Source organism: Squalius cephalus (assembly GCF_949319135.1).
Source record: "Squalius cephalus genome assembly, chromosome: 16".
Taxonomy (NCBI): Eukaryota; Metazoa; Chordata; class Actinopteri; order Cypriniformes; family Leuciscidae; genus Squalius; species Squalius cephalus.
In genome coordinates this window covers 37178333-37195737 of record NC_137137.1, presented here as the reverse complement: position 1 = coordinate 37195737, position 17405 = coordinate 37178333, and the positions used below count along the sequence as shown (strand labels likewise).

General features: G+C 41.4%; 1 protein-coding gene across 1 annotated transcript in view; it reads left to right on the top strand.

Annotated features, from left to right (window-relative positions):
• Nucleotides 1-718: 718 nt before the first annotated feature.
• ift122 (intraflagellar transport 122 homolog (Chlamydomonas)) overlaps nucleotides 719-17405 on the top strand; it is a 71588-nt gene continuing 54901 nt past the window's right edge. Inside the window, exons 1-9 of the mRNA XM_079896346.1 lie at nucleotides 719-862; nucleotides 1174-1240; nucleotides 9325-9409; nucleotides 9581-9659; nucleotides 9845-9921; nucleotides 13695-13761; nucleotides 13989-14135; nucleotides 15334-15409; nucleotides 16896-17087. Coding sequence (XP_079752472.1) covers nucleotides 804-862; nucleotides 1174-1240; nucleotides 9325-9409; nucleotides 9581-9659; nucleotides 9845-9921; nucleotides 13695-13761; nucleotides 13989-14135; nucleotides 15334-15409; nucleotides 16896-17087 — 849 coding nt within the window. The 5' untranslated portion in view covers nucleotides 719-803. The remainder of the gene's footprint in view (nucleotides 863-1173; nucleotides 1241-9324; nucleotides 9410-9580; nucleotides 9660-9844; nucleotides 9922-13694; nucleotides 13762-13988; nucleotides 14136-15333; nucleotides 15410-16895; nucleotides 17088-17405) is intronic.

The following is a 17405-nucleotide window of genomic DNA, read 5'->3' as shown; positions in this document are numbered from 1 at the left end:
GCAAACAATATATATATATATATATACTTTTAAAAATGTAATTGATGTTTAACAAATAAAAAAAGGCCTATTTGAGGCGTACCTGAGGCCTATCTGTAGTGCTAAGGCTAGTGCTAATGTTTTCTGTGCAGGTGTTTTCAGGTGTGTGTGTGAGTGCCTACAATTGCCAGATGAGTTTTGCATTTTGAACAGTGTTTTCCCAATAATATTTCGTTTTTGAACAAAGAGTCTAATGTAAGAAAATGTGTGTAGTGTTTCGCAATAAGTGTGTTACAGAATTGCAAACAAAGTGCAAAGTTGACACTGTGTTTCAGGTATGGTTACACTGTGTTTTAAGGTATGGTTACACTGTGTTTAAGGGATGCTACAAGAAGTTTAGGTATTAAGGCTTTGGTCTAAGCATTCGGTTTTAACGTGTAAGCAATGGGCAAAAACTGAAATATGTTCTGAAAGCAGGACTTTTATTTTGAACCCGCTGCGACAGTAGTGTAGTTGTGAGAGCGTTGCTATGCAGTTGTTAAGGTGTTCTGGTTGTTGTTTAGCATGTTGCTATGTGGTTGATAGGGTATTGTTAGGCATTTGCTCATTGACACAAGTGAAAACGCCCACATACACACACACATGAAAAAACACTCACGGTGGGGGGAAAGAAAAGAGAGAAAAAACACGTAAAAAAACAACAGAGCTTTTATTTTGAAATCATTCTTCTTTCCTCCATGTTGTTGTTTTCAGTTTTCATCGCTCTCAGCATCTCATTCTCATCTTCCTGTTGAATTCATGCTAAAGACCGGCATTTTTCCGAAATGAGAGCTGTTCCCACATGGATCGATAAAGTACACGACCGGGATAAGGTTGAACAGTGGTAAGCGCTTCACTGCTCTTCCAAACACCACCTGCAGAACTGTATGGATGCGGCTAGCAACCGTTGCTATGTAAACAATATAAGCACCAATGACCAAACTTGAGAGTTAAATGTGATTTCTGCCTGTTTTTATGTATTTATTCTCCATAACATCGCAGTTTTACTCATTAAACATAATTTGGGGCATTATTATATTTCTCTTTCGATTTAATCTGCAATGGGAATCTGAGCTCTTCACATTCGCTGATCTGAACTTCATCTCTTGATCGTGTTGTTCCAGTCATTAACCTGTCTGTCTGTCTGTCTTTCAGTATTTATGATCTCGCCTTCAGACCCGATGGATCTCAGCTCATAGTAGCGGCTGGAAATCGAGTTCTGGTAACGAACCTCTGCAAACACACACGTCTAATGATGTGACTGACTGCAGCTTCTGCGCATGCGCGCGAGAGAAAGCCCGAAACATAAATAAATAAAAGAGCAAAGATCTGCAGAAAAAGAAAAAGAAATACGAGGCAAAAATAAGAGCTCCCTGGTTTTGGTGATGGAATTTTGCTCCAATTTTCTATGCTGTGCCAAAAGCATTCATCACTTTTATTCTTGGAACCTCAACCACACACACACACACACACACACACACACACACACACACACACACTTGTTTGTAACATCTCTTCAAGAATGTGTTTTATGCCTTACAGAATCTTGCAGCATTTCTGATTATTATCAGTGCTGAAACAGTTGTGCCTCCTCATAATTCTGTGGAAACTGGTTCAGTACCATTCAGAAGTTTAGGGTCAGTAATTCATTAAAGGTGCAATGTGTGATATTTCTGAGGATCTATTGACAGAAATGCAATATACGATCCATAACTATGTCTTCAGTGGTGTATAAAGACCTTACTTAATGAACCGTTATGTTTTTATTACCTTAGAATGAGTCATTTATATCTACATAACCGCGGACACCCCCTTCTGTGAAGGTCGGCATATCGTGACGTCATGTTTCTACCGCAGCCGACAGCGACGAACACACAGCGCTACAGAGCGCGCTTCGTCACTAACTTGAATGAGAAGCAGCAGAAAAAGACGCAGCAGAATACTCAGGGTTTCCCTGACTCTGCAAACGTGGAGAAAAACATGCTGTCTGAACGACGCCTCGGACATCGTAGCGTTAGCTATTTCCCCTTACCTAAGCTGTTTTGATGCTCTTATCCATAGCTCTTATCTTACACTAACTAGCATGGAAACAGGCTATGGTAAAGTCAGTGAATAAAAGAATAACACAGTGATGAACAAGTAAAAATAACAATCGCAATAACATGTGATTTATCTGAATAATTAAGTAAATATAATTTAATATAAAATATAATATAAAGAAACCTCATTGCTTGACTTGCTACTCTCTGCTGACTCAGACGACGACATCTTCCGATCCTGCGTCGGCCACCGTAGCTTCTCATTCGAGTTTGCAATTTGAAGGAATGGGCCGTGAGTGACTGACTGTTTGCAATTCGCACATCTCACCACTAGATGCCGCTAAAAATCACACACTTCTCCTTTAATTACTAAAAAAAAAAAAAAAAAAAAACTAGTAAATTAATGCTTTTATTCATTAAGGACGCGTTAAATCGATCAAAAGTGACAGTAAAGACATTTATAAAGTTACAAAGATTCTATTTAAACTTTTGAACTTTCAATTCATCAAAGAATCCTGAAAAATAAAATATATCATGATTTTTAACATTGATAATAGATCAGACATGTTTCTTGAGCATCAAATCATCATATTAGAGTGATTTCTGAAGGATCATGTGACACTGAAGGCTGGAGTAATGATGCTAAAGGTTAGGGTTAGGATAAATACCGTTGTGTGGCTCTTTAATATGTTGTGACAGAGCCTCTTGAACCAATCATCTCTTCCTTCTAGTTCATTTATAGCATCAAATAAACATGAATGAACTTCAGAAGGAATGTTGTTTTAACCGTTGAAAGACGTCAGTACTCCGCTTTTCAAGTTCAAATCCACCAACGTTAATCTACTAACTCCTGACTGATTTGTCGGACAAAAATGGCAGATTCGGCGGATGACGGATTATGATTGGTCAGATCGCCTGTCAATCAAACTCCCTGCGAAGGATCAATTTGCAGGCATAGTTATCTGAAAAGTCCATGTGGAGAACAGCCTCTTCATCTACACTGTTCTGCCTGGTGGAGCCACTTATACTATTAAAGACTTTCAGAAGATCGTCCCAGGTCCCATTGTTTGTCTTCTTCACAGTGTTGGTGAATGGCTGATCCCCTTCTACAGTCTTCTGTCTTTCCCTCTGTTGCCACATAATCTTTACAGGTTCTTCAGGCACATCAGCCTCATTATAGCAGCGCTTGGCACACACACGGTTCATGCAGTGTCTTTGGCGGGGGTCACAGATGATGGCTGCTATTAGTTCAGAAGTGCCTGACGTTTTAAAGCGCTCCTATTATGGATTTTTGAGAATGAGCTTTCATGTAGTGTGTAACACAGCTCTGAGTGAATGAAAACATCCTGCAAAATTTTAAACCTGAAAGTGCACCGTATATAAAGTTATTGTCTTTCAAAAGTAAGAGTCGACTCTGAGTCAATGAAATGAGTTGTTTTTTCAAGCGAGTCATAAGCCGTTTTGTTGTGACGTCAAGACGAAACATTAGCATATAACGTGCGCAGACACCAGGGAAAACTCGAGTAAGAGTGTAACAGTGTAACAGTGTAACAGTGTAGGAGTGTATCAGTGTAAGAGTGTAACAGTGTAGGAGTGTATCAGTGTAAGAGTGTAACAGTGTAAGAGTGTAACAGTGTAGGAGTGTAACAGTATAAGAGCGTAACAGTGTAAGAGTGTAACAGTGTAAGAGTGTAAAAGTGTAAGAGTGTAAAAGTGTAACAGTGTAACAGTGTAAGAGTGTAACAGTGTAAGAGTGTAACAGTGTAAGAGTGTAACAGAGTAACAGTGTAAGAGTGTAACAGTGTATGAGTGTATCAGTGTAAGAGTGTAGGAGTGTAACAGTGTAATAGTGTAAATGTGTAACAGTGTAAGAGTGTAACAGTGTAGGAGTGTAACAGTGTAGGAGTGTAACAGTATAAGAGTGTAACAGTATAAGAGTGTAAGAGTGTAACAGTGTAGGAGTGTAACAGTATAAGAGCGTAACAGTGTAATAGTGTAAAAGTGTAACAGTGTAAGAGTGTAACAGTGTAAGAGCGTAACAGTGTAAGAGCGTAACAGTGTAAGAGCGTAACAGTGTAAGAGCGTAACAGTGTAAGAGCGTAACAGTGTAAGAGTGTAAAAGTGTAACAGTGTAAGAGTGTAACAGTGTAAGAGCGTAACAGTGTAAGAGCGTAACAGTGTAAGAGTGTAAAAGTGTAACAGTGTAAGAGCGTAACAGTGTAAGAGCGTAACAGTGTAAGAGCGTAACAGTGTAAGAGTGTAAAAGTGTAACAGTGTAAGAGTGTAACAGTGTAAGAGTGTAACAGAGTAACAGTGTAAGAGTGTAACAGTGTATGAGTGTATCAGTGTAAGAGTGTAGGAGTGTAACAGTGTAATAGTGTAAATGTGTAACAGTGTAAGAGTGTAACAGTGTAGGAGTGTAACAGTGTAAGAGCGTAACAGTGTAAGAGTGTAACAGTGTATGAGTGTAAGAGTGTAACAGTGTAGGAGTGTAACAGTATAAGAGCGTAACAGTGTAATAGTGTAAAAGTGTAACAGTGTAAGAGTGTAACAGTGTAAGAGCGTAACAGTGTAAGAGCGTAACAGTGTAAGAGCGTAACAGTGTAAGAGCGTAACAGTGTAAGAGTGTAAGAGTGTAAAAGTGTAACAGTGTAAGAGTGTAACAGTGTAAGAGTGTAACAGTGTAAGAGCGTAACAGTGTAAGAGCGTAACAGCGTAACAGTGTAAGAGCGTAACAGTGTAAGAGTGTAACAGTGTAAGAGTGTAAGAGCGTAACAGTGTAAGAGTGTAACAGTGTATGAGTGTAACAGTATAGGAGTGTAAGAGTGTAACAGTGTAAGAGCGTAACAGTGTAAGAGTGTAACAGTGTAGGAGTGTAACAGTATAGGAGTGTAACAGTGTAATAATGTAACAGTGTAGGAGTGTAAGAGTGTAACAGTGTAAGAGTGTAACAGTATAAGAGCGTAACAGTGTAATAGTGTAAAAGTGTAACAGTGTAAGAGTGTAACAGTGTAAAAGTGTAACAGTGTAAGAGCGTAACAGTGTAAGAGCGTAACAGTGTAAGAGTGTAACAGTGTAAGAGTGTAACAGTGTAAGAGCGTAACAGTGTAAGAGCGTAACAGCGTAACAGTGTAAGAGCGTAACAGTGTAAGAGTGTAACAGTGTAAGAGTGTAACAGTGTAAGAGCGTAACAGTGTAAGAGTGTAACAGTGTAAGAGCGTAACAGTGTAAGAGTGTAACAGTGTAAGAGTGTAACAGTGTATGAGTGTATCAGTGTAAGAGTGTAGGAGTGTAACAGTGTAATAGTGTAAATGTGTAACAGTGTAAGAGTGTAACAGTGTAGGAGTGTAAGAGTGTAACAGTGTAGGAGTGTAACAGTATAAGAGCGTAACAGTGTAAGAGTGTAACAGTGTAAGAGTGTAACAGTGTATGAGTGTATCAGTGTAAGAGTGTAGGAGTGTAACAGTGTAATAGTGTAAATGTGTAACAGTGTAAGAGTGTAACAGTGTAGGAGTGTAAGAGTGTAACAGTGTAGGAGTGTAACAGTATAAGAGCGTAACAGTGTAATAGTGTAAAAGTGTAACAGTGTAAGAGTGTAACAGTGTAAGAGCGCAACAGCGTAACAGCGTAACAGTGTAAGAGCGTAACAGTGTAAGAGTGTAAGAGTGTAAGAGCGTAACAGTGTAAGAGTGTAACAGTGTATGAGTGTAACAGTATAGGAGTGTAAGAGTGTAACAGTGTAAGAGTGTAAGAGCGTAACAGTGTAAGAGTGTAACAGTGTAGGAGTGTAACAGTATAGGAGTGTAACAGTGTAATAATGTAACAGTGTATGAGTGTAAGAGTGTAACAGTGTAAGAGTGTAACAGTGTAAGAGTGTAACAGTGTAGGAGTGTAACAGTGTAAGAGTGTAAGAGTGTAACAGTGTAGGAGTGTAACAGTATAAGAGCGTAACAGTGTAATAGTGTAAAAGTGTAACAGTGTAAGAGTGTAACAGCGTAAGAGTAACAGCGTAAGAGTGTAAGAGCGTAACAGTGTAAGAGTGTAAAAGTGTAAGAGTGTAAGAATGTAAGAGCGTAACAGCGTAAGAGCGTAACAGCGTAACAGTGTAAGAGCGTAACAGTGTAAGAGTGTAACAGTGTAAGAGTGTAAGAGCGTAACAGCGTAAGAGCGTAACAGTGTAAGAGTGTAACAGTGTATGAGTGTAACAGTATAGGAGTGTAGGAGTGTAACAGTGTAGGAGTGTAACAGTATAAGAGCGTAACAGTGTAATAGTGTAAAAGTGTAACAGTGTAAGAGCGTAACAGTGTAAGAGTGTAACAGTGTAAGAGTGTAACAGTGTAAGAGTGTAACAGTGTAAGAGCGTAACAGTGTAAGAGCGTAACAGCGTAACAGTGTAACAGTGTAAGAGTGTAAGAGCATAACAGTGTAAGAGTGTAACAGTGTATGAGTGTAACAGTATAGCAGTGTAAGAGTGTAACAGTGTAGGAGTGTAACAGTACAGGAGTGTAACAGTGTAATAATGTAACAGTGTATGAGTGTAAGAGTGTAACAGTGTAGGAGTGTAACAGTGTAAGAGTGTAACAGTGTAGGAGTGAAACAGTATAAGAGCGTAACAGTGTAATAGTGTAAAAGTGTAACAGTGCAAGAGTGTAACAGTGTAAGAGTGTAACAGTGTAGGAGTGTAACAGTGTAAGAGTGTAAGAGTGTAAGAGTGTAGGAGTGTAACAGTATAAGAGCGTAACAGTGTAATAGTGTAAAAGTGTAACAGTGTAAGAGTGTAACAGTGTAAGAGTGTAACAGCGTAAGAGTGTAAGAGCGTAACAGTGTAAGAGTGTAAAAGTGTAAGAGTGTAAGAATGTAAGAGCGTAACAGCGTAAGAGCGTAAGAGCGTAACAGCGTAACAGTGTAAGAGCGTAACAGTGTAAGAGTGTAACAGTGTAAGAGTGTAAGAGCGTAACAGCGTAAGAGCGTAACAGTGTAAGAGTGTAACAGTGTATGAGTGTAACAGTATAGGAGTGTAAGAGTGTAACAGTGTAGGAGTGTAACAGTATAAGAGCGTAACAGTGTAATAGTGTAAAAGTGTAACAGTGTAAGAGCGTAACAGTGTAAGAGCGTAACAGTGTAAGAGTGTAACAGTGTAAGAGTGTAACAGTGTAAGAGTGTAACAGTGTAAGAGTGTAACAGTGTATGAGTGTAACAGTATAGGAGTGTAAGAGTGTAACAGTGTAAGAGTGTAAGAGCGTAACAGTGTAAGAGTGTAACAGTGTAGGAGTGTAACAGTATAGGAGTGTAACAGTGTAATAATGTAACAGTGTATGAGTGTATGAGTGTAAGAGTGTAAGAGTGTAACAGTGTAACAGTGTAGGAGTGTAACAGTGTAAGAGTGTAACAGTGTAGGAGTGTAACAGTATAAGAGCGTAACAGTGTAATAGTGTAAAAGTGTAACAGTGCAAGAGTGTAACAGTGTAAGAGCGTAACAGTGTAACAGTGTAAGAGTGTAAGAATGTAAGAGCGTAACAGTGTAAGAGCGTAACAGCGTAACAGTGTAAGAGCGTAACAGTGTAAGAGCGTAACAGTGTAAGAGTGTAACAGTGTAAGAGCGTAACAGTGTAAGAGCGTAACAGTGTATGAGTGTAACAGTATAGGATTGTAAGTGTACTTACAAGTGTACACTTTTACACTCTTACACTGTTACGCTCTTACACGCTCTTACATTCTTACACTCTTACACTTTTACACTCTTACACTGTTACACTCTTACACTGTTACGCTCTTACACTGTTATGCTCTTACTTGTACTACACTTGTAAAAGTGTAAGAGTGTAAGAATGTAAGAGCGTAACAGTGTAAGAGCGTAACAGTGTAAGAGTGTAACAGTGTAAGAGTGTAAAAGTGTAAGAATGTAAGAGCGTAACAGTGTAAGAGCATAACAGCGTAACAGTGTAAGAGCGTAACAGTGTAAGAGTGTAACAGTGTAAGAGTGTAAGAGCGTAACAGTGTAAGAGTGTAACAATGGTATGAGTGTAACAGTATAGGAGTGTAAGAGCGTAACAGTGTAAGAGTGTAACAGTGTAGGAGTGTAACAGTATAGAAGTGTAACAGTGTAAAAATGTAACAGTGTAGGAGTATAAGAGTGTAACAGTGTAAGAGTGTAACAGTGTAACAGTGTAGGAGTGTAAGAGTGTAACAGTGTAGGAGTGTAACAGTGTAAGAGTGTAACAGTGTAACAGTGTAAGAGTGTAACAGTGTAAGAGTGTAACAGTGTAAGAGTGTAACAGTATAAGAGCGTAACAGTTTAAGAGTGTAACAGTATAAGAGCGTAACAGTGTAAGAGTGTAACAGTGTAGGAGTGTAACAGTGTAGGAGTGTAACAGTGTAGGAGTGTAACAGTGAAAGAGTGTAACAGTATAAGAGTGTAACAGTGTAAGAGCGTAACAGTGTAAGAGTGTAACAGTGTATGAGTGTAACAGTATAGGAGTGTAAGAGCGTAACAGTGTAAGAGTGTAACAGTATAGGAGTGTAACAGTGTAATAATGTAACAGTGTGGGAGTGTAAGAGTGTAACAGTGTAGGAGTGTAACAGTGTAAGAGTGTAAGAGTAAGAGTGTAACAGTGTAGGAGTGTAACAGTGTAAGAGTGTAACAGTGTAAGAGTGTAACAGTGTAAGAGTGTAACAGTGTAGGAGTGTAACAGTGTAGGAGTGCAACAGTGTAACAGTGTAACAGTGTAGGAGTGTAACAGTGTAGGAGTGTAACAGTGTAAGAGTGTAACAGTGTAAGAGTGTCAGTGTAAGAGTGTCAGTGTAGGAGTGTAACAGTGTAGGAGTGTAACAGTGTAGGAGTGTAACAGTATAAGAGCGTAACAGTGTAACAGTGTAAGAGTGTAACAGTGTAAGAGTGTAAGAGTGTAACAGTGTAGGAGTGTAACAGTGTAGGAGTGTAACAGTGTAGGAGTGTAACAGTGTAAGAGTGTGACAGTGTAGGAGTGTGACAGTGTAGGAGTGTAACAGTGTAAGAGTGTAACAGTGTAAGAGTGTAACAGTGTAAGAGTGTAACAGTGTAAGAGCATAACAGTGTAAGAGTGTAACAGTATAAGAGCGTAACAGTGTAACAGTGGCGTATCAGACATTACTGTCAGTGACACACTCTGGGCTGGTTGTGTTGTCGATCAGTGACTGACGTGTGTGTCTGATATGTGCAGATGTAACTGTGTGTTGTGTGCAGTGTGTGTGTTGTGTGCAGGTGTAACAGTGTGTGTGTTGTGTGCAGGTGTACGACACGGCCGACGGGACGCTCATACAGCCGCTGAAGGGACACAAAGACACCGTCTACTGCGTGGCTTACGCTAAAGATGGTGATTACGACACAAGACGTGTTTGATGATGTGTGTGGTTAATGATGTGTGTGGTTAAAACGTGTTTAATGATGTGTGTGCGGTTAATGATGTGTGTGGTTAAGACGTGTTTAATGATGTGTGTGGTTACTGTGGTCTATGAGTTCATGAGTTTCCTCTTCTCTCGGTCAGGGAAACGCTTTGCATCCGGATCAGCAGATAAAAGCATCATCATCTGGACCTCAAAACTGGAGGGCATCCTCAAATACACGTGAGAACTGCTGTTTCAAAGCTTTTATTTCAAGTGTTGTTTGAAATGTGACTGGTGAATAATTCTAATGTCATTGAACTTTGATTTAGTACGGGCCATCATGTCCCATCATGCCATGCTCAGATCCATCAGAATAGACTTGTGTTCACAGCTTTAGTGATTCGTGTTTGTGTTTTTTCTCTCAGTCACAATGACTCGATTCAGTGTGTGTCGTACAACCCCGTCACACACCAGCTGGCCTCGTGTTCCTCGGGAGACTTCGGTGAGTGTGTGTTTGTGACACAATCACAACTGAAGCAAGAAATAATGCAGGGCAGTGGATTATGAAGATCTCTATACAACAGGACAGGTGGCTGAAAGGGCTGAAAATAATTATTAATCAATTCACGTTACATATATATTTGACTTAGGGGTCCCGGATCCCTCCAGCCTCCCGTCGTTTCCTATCAAATGGATTAGAAAAGCTTTAAACCAACCCTTACAATTTTAATCACGTTTGGCCAGTTCACTACGACTGTCGTGGTTTACATGCGACTTCTTTATTCGGACTGTTCTACTATTCTGATTACAGTCGGATCAACAGGGTCCATGTAAACGCAGCTACTGATGCAAACGTCATCTAATATGAGACAATTCCAGCTGTAAAGACAATATTCAGATCAATTCAGTTCATCTGATAGTGTCACTGCAGTCAAGTCAATGATGTCACTGAATATTAAAGGTGCTGTATATAACTTTTTCACTCTACTAAACTAAAGCATAAAAGCATGCTGAGTTCACATACTCGTTTCTCTGAAAAACACTTCTACAGCAAAACAACTTTTTTTAGTTAATGATCTGTAAGACTGGGGCTTTGTTAGTGCTGTTCATTGATTCGAGTACATTTTTGACATTTGGGTATAAAGTGTTTTTAATATGGTGTAAGAACGTCTGAGTGCTGCCCTCTTCAGGCTGAACGGTGGCTACTGCAGTTTTTCCTATTGGAAGTTGTTTCCCCGCGTGATGTAAGCAGGCACCAGCTCACCACACCCTTGGCATAGACTCAGCCCCTCGTATAAAAGCATCTTGTTCCGTCAAAACCACTGTAGCGAGTCAGGAGTTGGAATTGCGAGAATTGAAAACGATCAGGATAGCGTATATTAGCATCTAGTTAGCATAGCATTTATATAGTTATTTAGCTTCTCCACACAGCTCGCGCTGAACAGCGACGCAGTGCCAAACGCTGCTCCTCCTGCTTGACTCCACCACCGCAGCGGCGTCTGGATGTGAGTGGGCATAGCCTATATTTTTAATCACAATTTATGTTCTTTCCTATTAGGATAAAGTTAACCCTTAGTCGACAAACACGCTGTCGGGTTTTGTTGCATTTTTTTCACATAGCAGCAAAATAGACTTCGTCATTTATGGTCATACAGACGTAAGAAATGTGAAAAAATAAACTGTAAAATGTCTACTTTTGTATGTGTCCACTTACAATCTAAACTAAACATTGTGCTTTTGTAAAATAAAGAAAATAAACAGGGTGTGCTTTCTGCCTCTCCATCTCCGTGAACTTTCTTTCTGGAACACATCTCTAAACTTGAACAAAACTCAGCGAATACTAGTCACACAGGCATGAGCAATATATCTTTATAAACATTTAAGTGTCTGCTAGTAAATGATCTAATTCAAAACGAAAACAAGTATTCTCTGTTTATGTAATCTGTATGAAAAGATGGGAACTCCTCATGTGAACATGCCTACAGAGAGCGCGCTATAGATGAATATCAGATGATGTCACCAACGTCTCCTCACTGACGTCACTCACTTCTAAAACTTGTCTGCCGCCATCTTGAGTACCTGATTCACGTCAGTCGCAAAGGAACTAGCTAGCTATGCCTTCAATATGTTGTGCGGTGGGGTGCAACAGCTAAAAAGGAGACCTCACAATATCCTTTTACAGGCTAACGCTACCTCAGGACGAAAAAAGACGCCGTAATTTGCGGGTGGGACGGGTGGGACATGTCGATATTGTCCACTTTTGAAACATCTCGCGGCACGAATGTACCAATACAAATAAACAAAACATCTCCAGTTAACTAGCAGAGCATTCTTTTAGTTCGTTTGTTAAATAAGAGGCAATCTAGCGCTGAAATGTGTTGTTTTTTAAATCAAGTGATCCAAGTGCTCGTTGCCGCTGCGATCAGTGGCACTGATACTGTGTTCTCTTGTGGCTCGCGCACAGTCTTCACTCGGACGCGCGCTTCAATGTGGAGAGACTCTCTATTCGTTCCGGTGAAATTACAAAACAAACTGCACACAAACGTGTCCCTGCCTGATATACAACCACTGATAATCGGCTTTGATGAGAACAAAATAAAAACCGATATGAGTGCGGATTAGAACCCAGAACCTCTGACACGCTTGGCAAAAGTTCTGCCCCTGGACCATTTAAATACACGCTTTGAATAGTCGGATCAACATATAATATCATTGACTGCCAGGATTGGTAGTTCGGTAGCAGCGGACAGAGGCTGGAAGTACGCATCTGGTATCGCGTAGGGATCACACCCTAACGATATTATTTTTTTAAAATAGCGTTTCTTTTCATGGCAGTCGAGGTGCGAAATGTTGTCTTTCGTAGCCATTTACTGTATCCGTACGAAGCTGTAAATAGTAGCAAGCTAGCTAGTTAATGCTTGTCAGTAGAGCTGCTCGTTTAGCCCTTTGCTGTACAATAAGGGCTAATGTTAACAAAATGCACGGCAAACTATTCTGGTTACCGGTTGATGGGAGGTTAAAAGCATCACTTCTTGGCTTTATAAACAAAATTACTTTATGTAAAACTCCTGACTGTCTGTATAGGCAACTTACTCTAAGTTCTAATGTACATACATATCTCACGAGGCATGCCGTTATTGGTAAATATATTATTCCAGAGCTATGGTGTAATGGAACTCTCTTCCAGGTTATATTATTAAAACTCAAAATAATATTGGTTTTAAAAAACAAATAATGGAATTTTTTATGTTAGCTTATATTAGTAGATAGAGTATATCGTATGTGTATGTATATATGTATATGTGTGTGTGTATGTATATATGTATATTTGTATTTCATGAGAATTTGTTGTTTTATTGTGCATTGGTTGTGTATGTTTTTCTGTGTATTGTGTAACAATCTGTGTATTGATTATGTAGTTTTTTTTTTTTTTTGTTATGTGTTTTGTGTGGACCCCAGGAAGAGTAGCGGATGCATTTTGTTGCTAATGGGGATCCTAATAAATAAAAAATAAATAAAAAAGTACCATAGACAGTATTCGGTAGGTACTCAAGATGGCGGCAGTCAACTGGAAAAAGAGCGGATGACGTAAGAGGTCACGTGACTGATATTCATGTATTGAAACGTGGGTCTCAGGTGCACGCCCCCCCGCTCAGCCCCGCCCTCGGTTCGTCCCCTCTGTCTCCGCTCGGCTAACCCAGAGTCGGGCTCTGACCCGGGGTCGAGTTACCCTTTAATGTGCGTTCCGTGTAGTCAGTCTGTTGTTGTTTTGGTCTGTGTGACTCCGCCCACTGCCAGCTCAGCCAATAGTTTTTCGACAAGATGCCAGTTAGCAGAAACTCAGCGTATCGCAGCCTTGGAAACGAGCAAACAAGCTGGGTCAGAGATTACAGATTCTAGCCTCGGCCTCCATCTAAAAATCTCTATATACGAGAGCATATTAAAACACAGATAAATCAACTCATCAACTACAGTGTGTTAGTCTCAGGCTTTCATTGTCTCTGCGCTCGTTCCTGTTGTGTGACCTCAAACTGGCGAGTCTGAGGAGGCGGGGAAACAACGATCTTTGATATTTTGAGTTTGGACTGCAGTACCTATTTCCACCACTAGCTGTCATTCTTACAGACTGCACCTTTAAGTGTCTTTCAAAGCGAGCGAAGGGCCACAGTGACTCCATCAGCTGACAGAACGGGAAGGTGTTCATGAATCTGCAGGTCCAGAAGCTCTTCAGCTGTGTGTGTGTGTGTGTGTGTGTGTGTGTGTGTGTGGTCGCAGGTCTGTGGTCTCCAGAGCAGAAGTCCGTCTCCAAACACAAAGTGAGCAGTAAGATCACGTGCTGTGGGTGAGTGAGGACATCCAGACGTAACCCTGATGTAGACTTCACATCGCTTCATTCAGAGAAACGTTTAACGCATGCATTTAAATATCTACCACTGCAATTTAGAGTTTGTGTCTTGTATGAATCTTAAATGTCCTATAGCTAATTATTAATTGTATGATGTGTTATTCACTTTGTTGCTGACACACGTAGCGTTGGCAGGATGAGAATGAACGTGTGTGTGATCTCAGGTGGACGAACGACGGCCAGTACCTGGCTCTGGGAATGATGAGCGGTGTCGTGAGCATCAGGAACAAGAGCGGAGAGGAGAAGGTGAAGATCGAGCGTCCGGGCGGCTCGTCCTCGCCCATCTGGTCCATCGCCTGGAACCCGTCCAAGTACGATCCAGATAATTCAGCTAATGATAACAATTCAGCTAGCTATCCTCACTGACAGTGTGAGCGTGTGTTTAGCTGGTCTCTCACGGAGAACAGTCATATATGCAGTGACACCACAAGCTTTTGGACAGATGTCTGAATGTTTTTTCATTAGATAAAGCGGACGTGATTCTCTGACGTTTGACGAGCACACAGAGTTTCCTCGTTTCAATCCTGTCATCAAGCAAACACTGAGATGTGCACTGAACCCCAAGAGTCATGGCGTTTCCACAGCCGCTGGGTTCAGCCTCGTTTTCTCCCTTCGTTTAGTTCAGTCGTTTAGGCAGAAATGAACAATGTAATGGCACTCGGATCCGAGCCGAGACTGAGAGAGCAGTGTGACCCGATGGGTTAGCCAGGAGATGAGGACGAGCTGAGACGCCTGATGGACATCAGTGTACGTGTCAACAGCTGTCCGAAACACACACAGTTTACGAGGTGTAGGTGAGCGTCGCATGGACGGACTTTAATCGTCTGGTTTTAAAGTCTGAACGTCTCGTCTGAAATTTTCACACGTCCAAAAATAAATACGACCTCATGTTGTTGTGACAGTCACATTTACACACTGCCTCCGAAACTTGTCCATCATAAAACAATAGATTTCCTGCATTTCGAGAGGCGTTTTTACAACTCAGAGCCATTGAATGACGAGTACAGACTCCGTGTGTAAGGAACCTTAGCCCCGGTGAGCCGATCCCTGCGCCCGCTTATATAAACCACTACAACTACAAGTTAGACATCAGTTTTCTCTTCAAGACTGTTCAGAACTTTTTTTTAATCAGTTACATAAAAATGTAGGGTTACTCTTTATTTTACAGTGTCATTATTGTTACATGTAGTCACTGCAGTAATAACTATAAATTATACAAAATGACATGCAATTTTAATCCCTGTTTCATCACACAGCAAACGGTTTATAGTGAACATCTCAAACCGTCCAGAGGAGTGGTAGTCTGAACTTCACAAGATCACACGAGGATCCAAACACACTCCCGCTCCAGTGTAGACACACACCTCGTGTTGATCTGTGTGTGAAACTCATGCAGTGTGTGTGATCAGACACCAGGGGGAGCCACTGCATAAGAGCACTGAATCACAGAAGGGTTGAAGCGCACAGTACAGTATGCATCACGTGTGTGTGTGTGTGTGTGTGTTTCAGGGATGAACACAACGATATCTTGGCAGTGGCAGACTGGGGACAGAAGCTGTCGTTCTACCAGCTCAGTGGGAAACAGGTGTGTGTGTGTGTGTGTGTGTCACTGCTTGCTCTATTACACTGGGAAACACTGTCATGCCACGGCCTCGGAGAGGTCCAGTCCCGCTGATCAACGCACTGAACGCTTCTGCTGATTCGTTAGGCTTTATTTTAATATAGTCTATTGTCTAGTGTTCCTGTCCAGTGATCAAACCTCATCCTAACACTCGTACTGAATGTGTTCTGATCCGCTGTACGGCCTGAACTATCCCTTTACACACACCAGCCGACATTCGGTTCCACACGCGCCGACAGAGACCAGTTCTAACGCACTGATGAAGATCCAGCAGAGCCTGAAGCTGTTCTGTGGTTGAGCACAGACGAGCACTGAACACTATTGACCAGAACATGTCACCGCTGTCTTATAAAGACCTCAGGAACTGTGGACACTTGTGGAGAAGTTAAACATGATGATGAGATGATCAGTGTAACTCCACAACAACTACAGAAATGTCTCCACTAACATTCAGAAGCTCTTCCTGAGTCTCTCCGTAAGGCTGCACTCGCTACTGGTTATACTGGGATTCTGGATGAGGGAGATTGGCCTGTTCTGTTATTGCTGGAGTTTCTGAAGCTCGTGTAAAGACTCCGCCCTCTTCTGAACAGAGGCGGAGCTAAAGCTTATTTGCATTTAAAGGGACACACACACAAACGTTTTTGGTCTGGTATTTTGAGCTGAAATTTCACAGACACATTCTGGGGACACCAGAGATTTATATTTTATAGTTATAAGTTTGAGTGATGTTATTCTGCAGCTCTTGTTGAGTTGGTCATGATTCCATGTTAATATGATGCATTATTATAAAGTAGATCACTGGAGCCATTAGTGATGCTCGTGCTTGACCTGGACTGTCCATAAGTCTGCTCTACGCTAAAGTCGTGTTTCAAATGAGCAAGACATGCAGTTTTCCGTACGATCTCAATAAACAGGTTTAATAGGAGAAATCACGTGGAGCCGACCCATCAGCGCCCTGGAACACATCAGGATCTTTACAGCTTCACACATGTCCTGCCCCAGGGGCTCATGGGAAGTGTAGTGATTAGGGGAAAGTATGCGGCGCTCGTTATGCGACTGTAATGCCATGGCCTGCAGTGCTGTCTGAACACACACTTCATTACAGCGCTCGTTAAACACACACACACACACACACACACACACTTCATTACTGCGCTGTTCTCAGAGCTCGTTAAACAGTTTACGGGGAAGTCTCGCTGATGCCGGGATACTCAAACATCTGAGCCTAATGTACAATCATGCACTGAGAATACATGACATGAAAACACACACACACACACACACACACACACACACACACACACACACACACACACATGTATGTGCTGTTTGCAGATGTGCGTCGCATGAGTGTTCAGTGTTGATCCGGCACTGGCTCCAGTCCAGAGATACCAGTGAAACCCAGAGATTCTGTTTCCCTCTCTCTCACCAACGCGTGTGTGTTTGGCAGGTGGGGAAGGACCGGCCGCTGACCTTTGACCCCTGCTGCGTGAGCTTCTTCTCGAAGGGCGAGTACCTGGTGCTGAGCGGCTCGGACCGCCAGGCCTCGCTCTACACGCGGGACGGGGTTCGGCTCGGCACCGTCGGGGAGCAGAGCTCCTGGGTCTGGACCTGCCGCGTCAAGCCCGACTCCAACTACGTGGTGCGAGAGCTTGCAGTTACTGGCGGGAGTGTTCCGTTATACGGCTAGTTAGCTAGTTAGTTAGCTGTGTGAATGTGTCTGGCCTGTTGATTTTCATTATATTCATTACTGTAAGCTATACAAATTATAAATAACATTCATTTAAATCAGTGTAAGTTCACTGTAGCACAGCATCAGTGCGCATCAGCACATTATAGTGTACATAATATAAAACTTCCTACTTTGTTTTGTTAGCTTGAGAAATAATGTCACATTGCAAAACCTTGATGGTCCTAAAATAGACTTGAGTTTTTATATGCAAAATATAATATTGTGGGT